At 41.8% G+C, this 19,159-nt stretch overlaps 1 protein-coding gene and 1 long non-coding RNA gene across 2 annotated transcripts in view; one reads left to right on the top strand and one right to left on the bottom strand.

The window, feature by feature from the left end:
* The window catches only part of LOC128642758 (uncharacterized), a 341,511-nt gene that overhangs the window by 102,570 nt on the left and 219,782 nt on the right, over nucleotides 1-19,159 (bottom strand). The window lies entirely within an intron of this gene.
* The window catches only part of CCDC180 (coiled-coil domain containing 180), a 289,632-nt gene that overhangs the window by 137,755 nt on the left and 132,718 nt on the right, over nucleotides 1-19,159 (top strand). Inside the window, exons 27-31 of the mRNA XM_053695554.1 lie at nucleotides 6,823-7,010; nucleotides 8,052-8,113; nucleotides 9,407-9,530; nucleotides 12,356-12,430; nucleotides 12,548-12,614. Coding sequence (XP_053551529.1) covers nucleotides 6,823-7,010; nucleotides 8,052-8,113; nucleotides 9,407-9,530; nucleotides 12,356-12,430; nucleotides 12,548-12,614 — 516 coding nt within the window. The remainder of the gene's footprint in view (nucleotides 1-6,822; nucleotides 7,011-8,051; nucleotides 8,114-9,406; nucleotides 9,531-12,355; nucleotides 12,431-12,547; nucleotides 12,615-19,159) is intronic.

Raw genomic sequence — 19,159 nt, 5'->3', positions numbered from 1 at the left:
ACTTTGGGGCAAACCAGAACTGGATCTCATGGCGTCTCGTCAGAACGCCAAGCTTCCTTGTTACGGGTTCAGGTCCAGGGATCCCAAGGCAGCGCTGATAGATGCTCTAGCAGCGCCTTGGTCTTTCAACCTGGCTTATGTGTTTCCACCGTTTCCTCTGCTCCCTTGTCTGATTGCCAAGATCAAGCAGGAGAGAGCTTCGGTGATTTTGATAGCTCCTGCGTGGCCACGCAGGACTTGGTACGCAGATCTGGTGGACATGTCATCCTTTCCACCTTGGACTCTGCCGCTGAGGCAGGACCTTCTACTTCAAGGTCCCTTCAAACAACCAAATCTAATTTCTCTGCGTCTGACTGCTTGGAGATTGAACGCTTGATTTTGTCAAAACGTGGTTTTTCCGAGTCGGTCATTGATACCTTAATTCAGGCTCGAAAGCCTGTTACCAGGAAAATCTATCATAAGATATGGTGTAAATATCTTCATTGGTGTGAATCCAAGGGTTACTCATGGAGTAAAGTCAGGATTCCCAGGATATTGTCTTTTCTCCAAGAAGGATTGGAGAAGGGATTGTCAGCTAGTTCCTTAAAGGGACAGATTTGTGCTCTGTCTATTCTTTTGCACAAGCATCTGGCGGATGTTCCAGACGTTCAGGCGTTTTATCAGGCTTTAGTTAGAATCAAGCCTGTGTTTAAACCTGTTGCTCCGCCATGGAGTTTAAATTTAGTTCTTAAAGTTCTTCAAGGGGTTCCGTTTGAACCTCTGCATTCCATAGATATCAAGCTTTTATCTTGGAAAGTTCTGTTCTTGGTAGCTATCTCTTCGGCTCGAAGAGTTTTAGAGTTACTTGCAGTGTGATTCCCCTTATCTGATCTTCCATGCAGATAAGGTAGTTTTGCGTACCAAACCTGGGTTTCTTCCTAAGGTGGTATCCAATAAGAATATCAATCAAGAGATTGTTGTTCCGTCACTGTGTCCTAATCCTTCTTCAAAGAAGGAACGTCTATTACACAATCTTGACGTGGTTCGTGCTTTAAAGTTTTATTTACAAGCTACTAAAGATTTTCGTCAAACATCTGCATTGTTTGTTGTCTACTCTGGACAGAGGAAAGGCCAAAAGGCTTCAGCAACTTCTCTTTCTTTTTGGTTAAGAAGTATAATCCGCTTAGCTTATGAGACTGCTGGCCAGCAGCCTCCTGTAAGAATTACAGCTCATTCCACTAGAGCAGTGGCTTCCACATGGGCCTTTAAAAATGAGGCTTCTGTTGAACAGATTTGTAAGGCGGCGACTTGGTCTTCGCTTCATACTTTTTCTAAATTCTACAAATTTGATACCTTTGCTTCTTCAGAGGCTATTTTTGGGAGAAAGGTCTTACAGGCAGTGGTGCCTTCCGTTTAAGCGCCTGCCTTGTCCCTCCCTTCATCCGTGTCCTATAGCTTTGGTATTGGTATCCCACAAGTAATGGATGAATCCGTGGACTGGATACACCTTACAAGAGAAAACAAAATTTATGCTTACCTGATAAATTTATTTCTCTTGTGGTGTATCCAGTCCATGGCCCGCCCTGTCATTTTAAGGCAGGTGTTTTTTAATTTTTAAACTGCAGTCACCACTGCACCCTATAGTTTCTCCTTTCTCTTGCTTGTCTTCGGTCTAATGACTGGGAGGTGGCAGTTAGGGGAGGAGCTATATAGACAGCTCTGCTGTGGGTGATCCTCTTGCAGCTTCCTGTTGGGAAGGAGAATATCCCACAAGTAATGGATGAATCCGTGGACTGGATACACCACAAGAGAAATACATTTATCAGGTAAGCATAAATTTTGTTTTTTAATAAATCAAATTTTATAATACAAGTATTGGTTTACCTTCATATATAGCAGTCCATACTGCTATAACTGACTGTCTGGAAGAGTAGGCTCCTGCTTTGGCCTATCTACATCTGGAGAAGGTCCGCTGGTACATCCCAAGCTACCAGCCTGCACCTACTAGTACATAAGTGTACTAAGGCCAAATGTGAGTACCCACTTGGCATGTCATATATTATAATTTGGCTTTACATATAGATACACACATGAGGCACCCCTCTTGTCTCCTATTTTTCATATAGCTCTGGATATATCTGTGAGGAGGAGAGCAGCCACATTTCTGGTCCTTAAACGTTAGGTGGTACACCTAAAGTTACCAGCCTGCATCTATTAGTACATATGTGTACTATGGCCTAATGTGAGTACCCATTTGGCATTCTGCCCTGTGTTTTTTTTAATTGACATACTGATACACACGAGGCGCCCCTCTTGTTTTTTCTTATTTTTGAATTTTCTATTTTAGCAGCTTATTCATTTCCCCTTTGCTTTAAAATAAAACAATGCAACATTTTAAACTGTCTGGTTTGAAAAAATGATTATTTCTGGTTCTCAGTGTATCAGGAAGCTATTTTAGTGCCTCTCTGTGTCGCAGCAGTAATTTGACAGTTGCAATGATAGCACATAGCAAAAGCAAAAGCCCAGGAAGCTGAGGTCCCAGGTTCAATCCCAGGGTGCGACGGTACCCCTCCTCAAGGACCTCTGAGGGTCACCAGACTTATAAATTTTAGCTGGGGATCGATCCTAATTTGGGATAAAATTTAAAGTGTATTTTTTCCTTAGCTTATTTTAATTAAATATTAAAATCTTTGAAACTTATCTGTACAAGTTTATTTACTGTTTCACAACATGTCTGATATGGAGCAAGGGCCTGCTCTCATGAATTCATGAATGCACAAATTGCAGTTCCTATGCAATTTTATTCTTCATGTGTCAAGAAAACCTTGCAAAGTAAAGGTAAAATCTTTTAGCCTAATGTCTCTCAAGATGATGCTGTTAAAATAATACCTCAGCTTTCTCCTGCTACGTCCCAAGTCTCAATGGCGTCACATGCAGTGCCCTGTGGTTCCTCTATAGCTCCTAGTGGAGTTTATTTAAAAGCAGAAATTGCTGCCCAGGTAACTTCAGCGGTATCTGCAGCATTAGCTGCCATTCCCAGATTACAGGGAAAATGCAAGAGGAAATCTAGAAATTCAGAAAGTAAGGTGCCTGTCCTCAGTTCTGCTTCCCAAGTTGCCCTTTCTCATAAGTCTGATGAGGAAGATACATCGGGACTTTCTGAGGGTGAAATCTCAGATTCGGACAGTATAATTCCTTTTTCTGAGACTGAGGTGGTATCTTTCAGATTTAAGCTTGAATACCTTCATGTATTGTTAAAGGAGGATTTAGCTACTTTAGATGACTCCGATACCCCTGTCGTTGTCACTCCTAAGAAATCTAGTAAACTTATTTATTTGATGAACCTCTGTTTTTCTCTGTTTCTTTGCTGAACCTTCCTCTTCTGAGGTTTTTCCTGTGCCGGACCGTGGTAGGGGGATTATCTCACAGGAATGGGAGAAACCAGGGGTGTCTTTTTCCCTGTCTCCCATTTTTAAGACAATGTTTCCTGTCAAGGACTCCATTAAAGACCCTTGGTATACTGTACCCATAGTTGAAGGGGCCATTTCCACTCTGGCTAAGAGAACCACTAATCCTATTGAGGATAGCTGCTCTTTTAAGGATCTGATGGACAAGAAGCTGGAGGCTTATTTGAAAAAGATTTATGTTCATCAAGGTCTCCAATGGCAACCTGCAGTGTGTATTGCCACCGTGACTACTGCAGCATCTTATTGGTTCGACTCCTTGTCTGATTCCTTTCAAGTAGAGACTTTCTTGGATGAAATTCAAGATAGGATTAAAGCTCTTAAATTGGCCAATTCCTTTATTGCAGATGCCGTTTTACAGGTTTTTAGACTGGGAGCTAAAACTTCTAGTTTCACTGTCCTAGCCCGCAGGGCGTTATGGTTAAAAATCCTGGTCTGTGGACGTTTCCTCTAAAGTCAAGCTTCTGGTGATTCCTTACAAGAGCAAAACCTTGTTTGGACCCAGTTTGGCAGAAATGATCTCTGATATTACGAGTGGAAAAGGTTCTTTTCTACCTCAAGATAAGAAGAATAGGCCTAAAGGACGCCAGAGTCATTTTTGTTCCTTTCGTAACTTCAAAGGAAAGCCTTCCCCTTCTTCTTCCAAGCAGGAACAATCCAAGTCTTCTTGAAAACCCAATCAGTCTTGGAACAAGGGGAAACAATCAAAGAACCCTGCAGCTGATTCTAAATCAGCATGAAGGGTTTGCCCCCGATCCGGGATCAGATCAGGTGGGGGGCAGACTTTCTCAGTTCTCTCAAGCCTGAATATAAGATGTCCCAGATCCCTAGACTGTGGACATATTATCCCAGGGTAACCAATTGGAATTCAAGACTTTTACTCCCAGTGGCAGATTCCATCTCTCAAGATTATCTGCAGACCAGATAAAGAGAGAGGCGTTCTTGAAATGTATACAACATCTTTCCTCACTGGGAGTGATAGTTCCAGTTCCAGTGCAGGAACAGGGTCTCGGGTTCTACTCCAACCTATTTGTGGTTCCCAAAAAAGAGGGAACTTTCCGTCTTATTCTAGACTTGAAGTGTCTAAACAAGTTTCTCAAAGTTCCTTCCTTTAAGATGGAGACTCTACGCTCCATTCTTCCTTTAGTACAAGAGGGTCAGTTCATGACAACCATAGACCTAAAGGATGCGTATCTTCATGTTCCTATTCACAGGGACCATCACAGATTCCTGAGATTTACCTTTCTGGACAAACATTTCCAGTTCTTAGACATTTGGTCTAGCCACGACTCCCAGAATTTTTTCAAAGGTTTTGGGCACTTTTTTGTCAGTGATCCATTCTGGTGGAATTGCTGTGGCACCTTACCTGGACGACATATTGGTTCAGGCGCCATCTTTTCAACAAGCAAAATCTCACACAGAGATATTGTTGTCTTTTCTTCGTTCCCAAGGATGGAATGTGAATCTGGAAAAAAAGCTCCCTTTCCCCTGCTACAAGAGTAGTGTTCTTAGGGACCATAATAGATTCTCTATTGATGAAGATTTTTGTGACAGAGGTCAGGAAAAACAAAATAATTTCCTCTTGCCTCTCTCTTCAGGCTACTGCTCATCCTTCAGTGGCTTAATGTATGGAGGTAATAAGTCTGATGGTGGCTTCCATGAACATCATTCCTTTTGCTCGATTCCATTTGAGAGCTCTCCAGTTGTGCATGCTCAGACAATGGAATGGCGACCATGCGGATCTATCTCAGAGAATAGAGTTAGATCAGTTGTCAAGGGACTCTCTCCCGTGGTTGATTTCTCAGAAACATCTGTCTCAGGACACATGCTTTTGGAGACCTTCCTGGGTGATCATGACCACGGACGCCAGCCTGCTGGGGAGCAGTCTGGAACTAGTTAAAAGCTCAGGGCCTTTGGACTCGGGAGGAGTCTGCTCTTCCCATCAACATCTTGGAGTTGATGACGATTTACAATGCTCTATTGGCTTGGCCTCAGTTGTCCTCAGCCCATTTTATCAGGTTCCAGTCAGACAACATAACCTCTGTGGCTTACATCAATCACCAGGGAGGAACCTTGGAGTTCCTTAGCCATGAAGGAGGTTACTCGGATTCTTCAGTGGGCAGAGACCCACAATTGCTGTCCATTTGCCATCCACATTCCAGGAGTAGACAACTGGGAAGCAGATTTTCTGAGCAGACAGACTTTTCATCCCCGGAAGTGGGAACTCCATCCAAAGGTGTTTTCCAGCTTAGTCCTCAAATGGGGGGTGCTGGAGTTAGATCTGATGGTGTCCCATCAGAACGCCAAGATTCCAAGGTACGGTTCAAAGTCAAGAGATCCGCAGGCCGTTATGATAGATGCTCTGGCGGTTCCTTGGGTTTTCAGGTTGGCATACCTGTTTCCTCCGTTTGCTCTTCTTCCACGAGTCATTGCTCATATCAAACAGGAGAGGGCATTGGCGATTCTAAAAGCCCCTGTGTGGCCTCGCAGGATCTGGTTTGCAGACCTAGTGGAGATGTCATCTCTCCCACCTTGGAGACTACCTCTGAGGAAGGACCTCCTGATTTGGGGTCCCTTCCTTCATCCAAATCTTGTTTTCTCTGAAGCTGAGTGCTTGGAGATTGAACGCTTAGTTCTGTCTAAGCGTGGTTTTTCTGAGTCAGTCATTAAGACCATGATTCAGGCTCGCAAGCCTGTTTCTAGAAAGATTTACCATAAGATATAGCGTAAATATCTTTATTGGTGTGAATCCAGGGGCTACTCTTGGAGTAGAATTAGAATTCCTAGAACTTGGTCTTCTCTACATACTTTTTCCAAATATTACAAATTTGATACTTTTTCCTTGGCTGAGGCTTCTTTTGGGAGAAAAGTTCTTCAAGCGGTGGGGCCATCTGTTTAGGACTGCCTGCCTTGTCCCTCCCTATTTATCCGTGTCCTCTAGCTTGGGTATTGGTTCCCAACAGTAATTACTGAAGCCGTGGACTCACCATATCTTAGGAAAGAAAATCAAAATTTATGCTTACCTGATAAAATTATTTATTTCCAGATATGGTGAGTCCACGGCCCCACCCTTTATTTTAAGACAGTTGTTCTTTTGACCTCAGGCACCTCTACACCTTGTGTTACTCCTTTTTCTCCATTTTCCTTTGGTTGAATGACTGGGGGTTGTGGGTAAGGGAGTGATACTTGACAGTTTGACTGTGGTGCTCTTTGCCTCCTTCTGCTGGCCAGGAGTGATATTCCCAACAGTAATTACTCAAGCTGTGGACTCACCATATCCGGAAAAAAATACATTTATCAGGTAAGCATAAATTTAGTTTTTTAAGGGACATTTAGGACGCCAGCTGTGTCCCTCATCTGATTCTTTGCTGTCACACAGGAGCCCACTGCGTGTCTCTCAGAGCCCCCATTACAAGGTCCTATTGCGGCAGCATCTCGTGCAGACACACCGGTGCGGCAGGAACACAAGATAATGCTGGGAACCCCTGACGGTTTACTAAACCCAAGCAGGGTTGGGAAGCTGGCTCTAGATGACACGGCTGTCAGTGTAATCCGGGACATTATGAGGTGAGTGCACAGAGAGGAAATATAAAGCGCACTGCAAGGGATGTTATTATAGTATGTAATGTTAATACAGAGTAGAAGATGAGAATCATAAACTAACATGCTGTAGCCCATATATTGCACAGTCTAGCTTTATCCTGTCTATCTCAGTGCATTGTCATGCTTGTTATGTTTCTGCACCATGCAAGCTTAAAGACACACACACACATACATGTGCCCCAGCTTGACTTTCTTGACACTCTTGATATATATGATTGGCAACAGGGTGATGTGACAGAATATATTGGGTTAGTAGTCAGGAGCACTAAGAGGCAGGATTACGAGTCAGGGGGCACTAAAGACAGGGTTAGGAGTCAGGGGGCAGTAAGGGTCTGGGTTAGGAGTCAGGGGGCAGTAAGGGTCTGGGTTAGAAGTCGGGCAGTAAGGGTCTGGGTTAGAAGTCGGGCAGTAAGGGTCTGGGTTAGAAGTCGGGCAGTAAGGGTCTGGGTTAGAAGTCGAGCAGTAAGGGTCTGGGTTAGAAGTTGGGCAGTAAGGGTCTGGGTTAGAAGTCAGAGCGCAGGAAGGGTCTGAGTTAGGAGTCAGGGGGAGCTAAAGACTGGGTTAGAAGTGAGGGGGCAGTAAAGACAGGGTTAGGAGTCGGGCAGTAAGGGTCTGGGTTAGAAGTCAGGGAGCAGTAATGGTCAGGGCTAGAAGTCTAGAAGTCAGGGGACAGTAAGGGTCTGGTTTAGAAATCAGGGGGCAGTAAGGGTTTGGGTTAGGAGTCAGGGGGCAGTAAGGGTTTGGGTTAGGAGTCAGGAGGCAGTAAGGGTCAAGGTTAGGAGTCAGGAGGCAGTAAGGGTCTGGGTTAGAATTCAGGGGGCAGTAAGGGTTTGGGGTAGGAGTCAGGGGGTACTAAGGACAGGATTAGGAGTCAGAGTGCACTATAGACAGGATTAGGAGTTAGGGGGCACTAAGGGTCAGGGTTAGGAGTCAGGGGGCAGTTTAGCTAATAATCACCATTTGTACATAGAGTTTAACAACCATTATGTTATGTGTTGTTGCCAGAGCACAGCAAGCAGGAAACACACGGACAGAGCACCCAGATGCAGACACCCGTCACCCATCAGGTATGGAGGAAATACTGCCAGCACACTCTTCTGGGGTGTCACGTCTCCACCATCAGTTGATTGATCCTTCTTTTCATTTCCCAAATCATTCTCTTTCCTATTTCAGAACCTGACCATAACATTCATTGTATCAACTTATTGAAATAGTTCCATTTAAAGCGCTGTTTTGTGTGTTTCACTTGTGTTACTGCATTAGCGCTGCTGCGTATAAACAGCCTCAGCAAGATGGAGGTTCTGTTGTGCTCCAGCTGTAATAAAACAGCAGCTAACTCAATAAATCCTCAGCCTACCCATCCGCCATATAGCCCTAAAACTCATGCACAGCCTGGGCAGCTTCAATCCCCACAAAGCATAAACTGAGACCAGATGGGTTTATGGTGCTAGGGTTGCTGGGCTAAAGGGACAAGAGTGGCATCATGTACCTGTGATGAATAAATGGGTGGGTAGTTGCCCCTGTGTGACAGCCCTGATACAGCAGTATGGTGTGCTATGTTCCTATGCCTGGGATTTGTATCATCTGAAGCTGTTCCAGGTTGTTTAAAAACCCAGAGATAAGTCACGTATTACAAGCTTGTCATATGCACTCATATTCCAACCGATCACAAAACACCATTTATAGGAAACACATTTTGTTATTGAGCATGCTCTGTTCTCACCTTAATTAAAATGATTGTTTTGTTTAATTTAAAACCCACATTTTTAAACTATGCACCTTGTACTCAAATTAATATGAATGTTAGAATGCACTACTGGGCTCTAGTGCCGATTGGTGGGTGCACATATATGCCTCTTTTCATTGGTTGATCTGGGGGGTGTTCAGCTAGCTCCCAGTAGTGTATATTCTGCTCCTTCAACAAATGATACAAAAAGAACAAAGCAAATATAATAACAGAAGTCAATTGGAGAGCTGTTTAAAAGTATATGTTCCTTAATAATAACAATAAATATAGTTACTGTTATTCTCCTTCAAAATCAATTTAATATAAAATTGAGGAGAGGGCAGATAACGTAATCCGTAGACACCATGCCCCTGGCTGGCACATGTATACAGAGATTCACTATGGCACACATATCTAGTTGTGCCAGCCTACTGAGGGGCAGCTCGGGCACTAGCACAAGGACCTAGGCACAGCTGGTAAAGCTCTAGGAATTCTTCTCAAGCCTCACCAGCAGGGCTGATTAGCACTTCAGTATTTTATATATGAGTAAAATGTGCTGGTGAAGTAATTTCCTATTACAGAATTATGTCCCTTTGATAAGATTTTTTTATCCTTTTTTCCTCACATGATCCAGTGATACGACACAATGCTCCCATAATGCCCCATCCACCGGACCAACCTGCTACTGGTTCCCAAAACAAAAAGAAAGTTGCTTCATCGGAAGGAGAAAACTCTACCCAGAAGGCGCCATCACTAAGGTATATGCATTAAGGCAATAAACATGTCTCAGATTAATATGATTAGCAACTCTGAGATTCAACAAATCAATGTGCACAGGGAGACTGAGATTAAACTGATGCAGAGATGAATGTCTTACACTTGACATGTAAGGTCCTATAAGGTGACACACTTGACATGTAAGGTCCTATAAGGTGACACACTTGACATGTAAGGTCCAATAAGGAGACACACCTGACATGTAAGGTCCTATAAGACAACACACCTGACATGTAAGGTCCTATAAGGTGACACACCTGACATGTAAGGTACTATAAGGAGACACACCTGACATGTAAGGTCCTATAAGGAGACACACCTGACATGTAAGGTCCTATAAGGAGACACACCTGGCATGTAAGGTCCTATAAGCCAACACACTTGACATGTAAGGTCCTATAAGACAACACACCTGACATGTAAGGTCCTATAAGGAGACACACTTGATATGTAAGGTCCTATAAGACAACACACCTGACATGTAAGGTCCTATAAGGAGACACACTTGACATGTAAGGTCCTATAAGCCAACACACCTGACATGTAAGGTCCTATAAGGAGACACACTTGATATGTAAGGTCCTATAAGACAACACACCTGACATGTAAGGTCCTATAAGGTGATACACTTGACATGTAAGGTCCTATAAGGAGACACACTTGATATGTAAGGTCCTATAAGACAACACACCTGACATGGAAAAATATAGAGAACAAGAGAGGTGCATGTGTGTACCAGTAACATAATGGAAATAAGCCAATAAACGCCCTAATCAGGGTACTCACTTTTGTGAGGAGCACTCATACAGTGCTATTAGAGGCAGGCTGGATGTTTAGCAGCGACCCAGCTCACTGTTCAGTGTTGATATACAGGAACACAGGATCCCAATATTTGAATAAGCAATGAAAAACAGAAGGGGCACCTGTGTGTACCAGTAGTGTAATGTGGTATTTTATAAAACCTAATCGGGGTACTCACATTTTGTAGGAGCACTCAGACAGTGCTATTAGGAACAGGGTGGGTGTTTAGCAGCAACCCAGCTTACTGGTCACCTCAATAGGCAAAAACTCAGGAACAATAAACCCTAATAGTGAAAAGATAACGATCTCTGCAGAATAGAACTCCCTATGGGAGTGATTGGTAGGTGGTTGGCTGATTCAGTAAGGTTCCAAAGATGTTGCTGATAATTGTTTTATCAGCAACATCTTTGGAACCTTACTGAATCAGCCAACCACCTACCAATCACTCCCATAGGGAGTTCTATTCTGCAGAGATTGTTATCTTTTCACTATTAGGGTCTAGTGTTCCTGAGTTTTTGCCTATCGAGGTGACCAGTAAGCTGGGTTGCTGCTAAACACCCACCCTGTTCCTAATAGCACTGTCTGAGTGCTCCTCCAAAATGTGAGTACCCTGATTAGGTTTTTTAAAATACCACATTACACTACTGGTACACACAGATGCCCCTTCTGTTTTTCATTGGTTATTCAGATATTGGGATCCTGTGTTCCTGTATATCAAGACATCTACTTGTGAGGAGAGAGCAGCCTTCTATTAAATACCGGTTTAATAGGAGTCCTATAAGGTGGACTTTTTAATACAAGTGTAAAAGAGACTTTTGACTATTATTGCACTTGTTAATGCCCAACTTTAATATGAATGGCACTAAAATCTATCTATAGGTAGTACTCATACCTTATTAATAATAATATATTCTTGTATAGATATACTGTTACAGTTGTATTGCTATCATTTTTAGCGCCCCCTATCTATAGTCATCTTTAGTGACTTTGTGTAGTAACACACCTGACATGTAAGGTCCTATAAGACAACATCCCCTAATATGCAAGGTTCTATAAGGCTGCACACTTGACATGTAAAATTCTATAAGATGACACCCCTAACATATAAGGTCCTATAAGGTGACACACCTGACATGTAAGGTCCTATAAGTTAACACACCTGACATGTAAGTCCTATAAGATGACACCCCTAACATATAAGGTCCTATAAGGTGACAGACGTGACATGTAAGGTCCTATAAGGTGACACACCTGACATGTAAGTCCTATAAGGCGACACACCTGACATGTAAGTCCTATAAGATGACACCCCTAACATATAAGGTCCTATAAGGTGACACACCTGACATGTAAGGTCCTATAAGGTGACACACCTGACATGTAAGTCCTATAAGCCGACACACGTGACATGTAAGGTCCTATAAGGTGACAGACCTGACATGTAAGGTCCTATAAGATGACATCCCCTAACATGCAAGGTTCTATAAGGCTGCACACTTGACATGTAAAATCCTATAAGACAACACACCTGACATGTAAGTTTCTATAAGGCTGCACACCTAACATGTCAAATCCTATAAAATGACACACCTGAGATATAAGGTGACACACCTGACATGTAAGGTCCTATAAGGCGACACACGTGACATGTAAGGTCCTATAAGGTGACAGACCTGACATGTAAGGTCCAATAAGATGACATCCCCTAACATGCAAGGTTTTATAAGGCTTCACACTTGACATGTAAAATCCTATAAGACAACACACCTGACATGTAAGTTTCTATAAGGCTGCACACCTGACATGTAAAATCATATAAAACGACACACCTGAGATATAAGGTGACACACCAGACATGTAAGATCCTATAGGGCGACTACCCTGACATGTAAGGTCCTATAAGGTAACACACCTGACATATAAAGTACTATAAGGCAACATGTGATGCCCTATAAGGTGAAACACCTAAAACTAAAGGTTGTTGTTTCCCCCCCCACACACACAGTGTACGGAAACTGATAAAACCCAGCAGGTTTGACAAGAAATACCAAGTATTTGGGGAGAAGATTGAGGAGTCCAGGTATGTACCAGCTGCTCTATACTATTATTATTAATATTTACATTGATTTCACTAGAATATAACAGATAAATGGCGTGGGGAAGGATTTGTTATTTATTGAGAAATTTTGTGTTGCAGCAATTTCAAAGGGATTCTTAGGTCCATTCTATGGCAGAGCAATGACACGCTGCTGTACGTGGCTGAGGTAATGTGGCTTCTTCTTCTCAAACATGCACAAATTAACCCTTTGGTGCAGTAGCAAGTGTAATAGGATGGCCTACTGTAGTATTGTAAGAGCAGAAAAATGTTTGTTTATTTCATGTAATTGGCAAGAGTCAATGAGCTAGTGACGTATGGGATATACAATCCTACCAGGAGGGGCAAAGTTTCCCAAACCTCAAAATGCCTATAAATACACCCCTCACCACACCCACAATTCAGTTTTTACAAACTTTGCCTCCTATGGAGGTGGTGAAGTAAGTTTGTGCTTAGATTCTACGTTGATATGCGCTTCTCAGCATTTTGAAGCCCGATTCCTATCAGAGTACAGTAAATGTCAGAGGGATGTGAAGGGAGTATCACCTATTGAATGCAATGGTTTTCCTCACAGGAGATCTATTTCATAGGTTCTCTGTTATCGGTCATAGAGATTCATCTCCTACCTCCCTTATTCAGATCGACGATATAGTTTCATATTCCATTACCTCTACTGATAACTGTTTCAGTACTGGTTTGGCTATCTACTATATGTGGATGGGTGTTTTTTGGTAAGTATGTTTCCATTACTTAAAACACTTTCAGCTATGGTTTGGCACTTTATGTATTAATATAAAGTTCTAAAATTAAGTGTATTGTACTTATATTTGCCATGAGTCAGGTTTATGTATATTTCCTTTTGCAGACTGTCAGTTTCATATTTGGGAAAAGCATTTTTTTGGAAAAAAATTTCTTACCTGGGGTATAGTCTTTTTTTCAAATTTACTGTTTTTCATTAAATTTTGGGCTTGCGAGGGCGCAAAATGCCAAAGTATATTGCGTCATTCTTGGCTCGAGATTTTTTGGCGTAAAGTTACGTTCAATGACGTAAAATTGGTAATTCCCGGCGTCTTCGTTTCACAAGGTTCCTTTCACAAGGTTCCTTTCACAAGGTTGCGTCTTCAATGACGCGAGTGTGTCATTTCCGGATGTTGTTAGCGCCAAAACAAATTCTGTTTGCATTGTGCGTCATACTTGCCGCCAAACATTTTCATTATTTAAAACCCCATTCCTATATGCCTCTTGCCTTTTTCTCTGTCAGAGGGCTATGCTGTTTTCATTTTTTCCCATTCCTGAAACTGCCATACATTCCATCAGTAATAGTACATTGCCTGTTGTTCCTTCAACATCTAATGTACAAGATATACCTGTGAATTTAAAAGATTTTATTGCTGATACAATTCAAAAGGCTTTGTCTGCCATTCTGCCTTCTAATAAACGTAAAAGGTCTTTTAAAACTTCTCATAAAGTTGATGAAATTTCAAATGACCGACAACATACTGAATTATCCTCCTCTGACGAGGATCTATCTGATTTATAAGATCCTTCCTCAGATATTGACAGACAAATCTACTTATTTATTTAAAATGGAGTATATTTGTTCTTTGTTAAGTGTTGATTACATTGGGTATTGAGGAAACTAGTCCTCTTGATGTTAAAACTAGTAGACGTTTAAATTCTGTTTATAAACCTCCTGTGGTTACTCCAGAGGTTTTTCAAGTTCCTGATGCTATTTCTGATATGATTTCTAAGGAATGGAATAGGCCTGGTACTTCTTTTATTCCTTCTTCAAGGTTTAAAAAATCGTATCCTTTGCCAGCAGTTAGATTGGAGTTTTGGGAAAAGATCCCCAAAGTTGATGGGGCTATTTCTACTCTTGCTAAACGTATTACTATTCCTATGGAAGATAGTACTTCCTTTAAAGATCCTTTAGATAGGAAACTTGAATCTTATCTAAGGAAAGCCTATTAATATTCTGGTCATCTGCTCAGGCCTGCAATTTATTTGGCTGATGTTGCAGCTGCACCAACTTTTTGGTTGGAAAGTTTAGCGCAACAGGAAACGGATACTGATTTGTCTAGCATTGTTCACTTGCTTCAACATGCTAATCATTTTATTTGTGATGCCATTTTATATATCATCAAAATTGATGTTAACTATATGTCTTTAGCTATTTTAGCTGAGAGAGCTTTGTGGCTTAAATCTTGGAATGCTGACATGGTATCTAAGTCTAGATTACTATCTCTTTCTTTCCAAGGTAATAAGTTATTTGGTTCTCAGTTTGATTCAATTATTTCAACTGTCACTGGGGGAGGAGGGAGTTTTTTTTCCTCAGGATAAAAGACCTAAGGGTAACTCTAAAGCTTCTAACCGTTTTCGTTCCTTTCGACATAATAAAGAACAGAAACCCAATCCTTCCCCCAAAGAATCTGGTTCCAATTGGAAACCTTCTACAAGTTGGAGTAAATCCAAACCATTTAAGAAATCAAAGCAAGCCCCCAAGTCTGCATGAAGGTGCGGCCCTCATTCCAGCTCAGCTGATAGGGGGCAGATTAAGATTCTTCCAAAAGATTTGGGCAGATTCTGTCCAAAATCAATGGATTCAGAGAATTGTCTCTCAAGGGTACCGAATAGGATTCAGAGTAAGACCTCCTCTGAGAAGATTTTTTCTCTCACGCATCCCAGCAAATCCAGTTATGGCTCAGGCTTTCCTGAAGTGTGTTTCAGACCTGGAGCTTTCAGGGGTAATCATACCAGTTCCGTTTCAGGAACAGGGTCTGGGGTTTTATTCAAATCTATTCATTGTCCCAAAGAAAGAAAATTCATTCAGGCCAGTTCTGGATCTGAAAATTTTGAATCATTAAGTAAGAGTGCCAACTTTCAAAATGGTGACTATAAGGACTATTCTGCCTTTCGTTCAGCAAGGGCATTATATGTCCACAATAGACTTACAGGATGCATATCTTCACATTCCGATTCATCCAGACCACTTTCGGTTTCTGAGATTCTCTTTTCTAGACAAGCATTACCAATTTGTCGCTCTTCCATTTGGCCTAGCGACAGGTCCAAGAATCTTTTTGAAGGTTCTTGGTGCCCTACTCTCTGTAATCAGAGAACGTGTATTGCGGTGTTTCCTTATCTGGACGATATCTTGGTACTAGCTCAGTCTTTACATTCTGCAGAATCTCACACAAATCAACTAGTGTTGTTTCTTCAAAGACATAGTTGGAGGATCAATTTACCAAAAAGTTCTTTGATTCCTCAGACAAGGGTCACCTTTTTAGGTTTCCAGATAGATTCAGTGTCCATGACTCTGTCTCTAACAGACAAGAGAAGATTAAAATTGGTTTCAGCTCGTCTGAACCTTCAGTCTCAGTCATTCCCTTCAGTGTGCATGGAAGTTTTAGGTCTCATGACTGCAGCATCGGACGCGATCCCCTTTGCTCGTTTTCACATGAGACCTCTACAGTTTTGTATACTGAACCAATGGTGCAGGGATTATACAAAGATATCACAATTAATATCCTTAAATCCCAATGTTCGACTTTCTCTGACTTGGTGGTTAGATCACCATTGTATAGTTCTAGGGACCTCTTTTGTTCATCCAACCTATACTGTAATCACAACAGATGCAAGTCTTTCAGGTTGGGGAGCTGTCTGGGGATCTCTGACAGCACAAGGGGTTTAGAAATCTCAAGAGGCGAGATTACCAATCAATATTTTGGAACTCTGTGTGATTTTCAGGGCTCTTCAGGATTGGCCTCTGTTGAAGAGAGAATCGTTCATTTGTTTTCAGACAGACAATTGTGGCATATGTCAATTATCAGAGTGGGACTCACAGTCCCCAAGTTATGAAAGAAGTATCTTGGATACTTGCTTGGGTGGAATCTAGCTCCTGTCTTATTTCTGAAGTTCATATCCCAGGTATAGACAATTGGGAAGCAGATTATCTCATCCGTCAGACTTTACATCAAGGGGAGTGGTCCCTCCATCCGGATATGTTTTCTCAGATTGTTCAGATGTGGGGTCTTCCACAAATAGATCTGATGGCTTCTCATTTAAACAAGAAACTTCCCAGGTACCTGTCCAGGTTCAGGGATCCTCAGGCGGAAGCAGTGTATGCGTTGACAGTTCCTTGGTGTTACCTACCTGCTTATATTTTCCCGCCTCTAGTTCTTCTTCTAAGAGTGATCTCCAAAATCACCATGGAACAATCGTTTGTGTTGCTGGTAGCTCCAGCATGGCCTCACAGGTTTTGGTATGCGGATCTTGTTCGAATGTCCAGTTGCCAACTTTGGCCACTTCAATTAAGGCTAGACCTTCTATCTCAAGGTCAGTTTTTCCATCAGGATCTCAAATCATTACATTTGAAGGTATGGAAATTGAACGCCTAGTGCTTAGTCATAGAGGTTTGTCTGGCCCAGTGATTAATACTATGTTACAGGCTCGTACATCTGTTTCTAGGAAGATTTATTATCGAGTTTGGAAGACTTATATTTCATGGTGTTCTTCTCATAAATTCTCCTGGCATTCTTTTAGAATTCCTAGAATTTTACAGTTTCTTCAAGATGGTTTGGATAAGGGTTTGTCTGCAAGTTCCTTGAAGGGACAAATCTCTGCTCTTTCTGTTTTATTTCACAGAAAGATTGTTAAGCTTCCTGATATTCACTGTTTTGTACAGGCTTTGTTCCGTATCAAGCCTGTCATTAAATCAATCTCTCCTCCTTGGAGTCTTAATTTGGTTTTGAAGGCTTTACAGCTCCTCCTTTTGAGCCTATGCATTCTTTGGACATTAAATTACTTTCTTAGAAAGTGTTGTTCCTTTTGGCCATCTCTTCTGCTAAAAGAGTTTCTGAATTATCTTCTCTTTCTTGTGAATCTCCTTTTCTGATTTTTCATCAGGATAAGGCGGTTTTGCGAACTTCATTTAAATTCTTACCTAAGGTTGTGAATTCTAACATTAATAGAGAAAATCTTTGTGTCTTAATCCTAAGAATTCTTTGGAGAGATCCTTACATTCTTTGGGTGTGGTAAGAGCTTTGAAATATTATGTTGAAGCTACTAAAGATTTCAGGAAGACTTCTACTCTATTTATTATCTTTTCTGGTTCCAGGAAAGGTCAGAAGGCTTCTGCCGTTTCCTTGGCATCTTGGTTAAAGCTTATGATTCATCAAGCTTATTTGGAGTCGGGTCAAGCCTCGCCTCAGAGAGTTACAGCTCATTCTACTAGATCAGTCTCTACTTAGTGGGCTTTTAAGAATGAAGCTTCAGATGATCAGATTTGCAAAGCAGCAACTTGCTCTTCTTTACATACATTTACTAAATTCTACCGTTTTGATGTAATTTGCTTCTTCAGAAGCAGTTTTTGGTAGAAAAGTTCTTCAGGCAGCTGTTTCAGTTTGATTCTTCTGCTTATGTTTTAAGTTTTTTCTTTCATTTATGAGAAAAAACAGAATTTATGTTTACCTGATAAATTACTTTCTCCAACGGTGTGTCCGGTCCACGGCGTCATCCTTACTTGTGGGATATTCTCTTCCCCAACAGGAAATGGCAAAGAGCCCAGCAAAGCTGGTCACATGATCCCTCCTAGGCTCCGCCTACCCCAGTCATTCGACCGACGTTAAGGAGGAATATTTGCATAGGAGAAACCATATGGTACCGTGGTGACTGTAGTTAAAGAAAATAAATTATCAGACCTGATTAAAAAAACCAGGGCGGGCCGTGGACCGGACACACCGTTGGAGAAAGTAATTTATCAGGTAAACATAAATTCTGTTTTCTCCAACATAGGTGTGTCCGGTCCACGGCGTCATCCTTACTTGTGGGAACCAATACCAAAGCTTTAGGACACGGATGAAGGGAGGGAGCAAATCAGGTCACCTAAATGGAAGGCACCACGGTTTGCAAAACCTTTCTCCCAAAAATAGCCTCAGAAGAAGCAAAAGTATCAAACTTGTAAAATTTGGTAAAAGTGTGCAGTGAAGACCAAGTCGCTGCCCTACATATCTGATCAACAGAAGCCTCGTTCTTGAAGGCCCATGTGGAAGCCACAGCCCTAGTGGAATGAGCTGTGATTCTTTCGGGAGGCTGCCGTCCGGCAGTCTCGTAAGCCAATCTGATGATGCTTTTAATCCAAAAAGAGAGAGAGGTAGAAGTTGCTTTTTGACCTCTCCTTTTACCGGAATAAACAACAAACAAGGAAGATGTTTGTCTAAAATCCTTTGTAGCATCTAAATAGAATTTTAGAGCGCGAACAACATCCAAATTGTGCAACAAACGTTCCTTCTTTGAAACTGGTTTCGGACACAGAGAAGGTACGATAATCTCCTGGTTAATGTTTTTGTTAGAAACAACTTTTGGAAGAAACCCAGGTTTAGTACGTAAAACCACCTTATCTGCATGGAACACCAGATAAGGAGGAGAACACTGCAGAGCAGATAATTCTGAAACTCTTCTAGCAGAAGAAATTGCAACTAAAAACAAAACTTTCCAAGATAATAACTTAATATCAACGGAATGTAAGGGTTCAAACGGAACCCCCTGAAGAACTGAAAGAACTAAATTGAGACTCCAAGGAGGAGTCAAAGGTTTGTAAACAGGCTTAATTCTAACCAGAGCCTGAACAAAGGCTTGAACATCTGGCACAGCTGCCAGCTTTTTGTGAAGTAACACAGACAAGGCAGAAATCTGTCCCTTCAGGGAACTTGCAGATAA

Source organism: Bombina bombina, chromosome 12 (genome assembly GCF_027579735.1).
Source record: "Bombina bombina isolate aBomBom1 chromosome 12, aBomBom1.pri, whole genome shotgun sequence".
Lineage (NCBI taxonomy): Eukaryota > Metazoa > Chordata > Amphibia > Anura > Bombinatoridae > Bombina > Bombina bombina.
The sequence above is the reverse complement of the archived record's forward strand: the minus strand, read 5'-3'. Positions and strand labels throughout refer to the sequence as shown.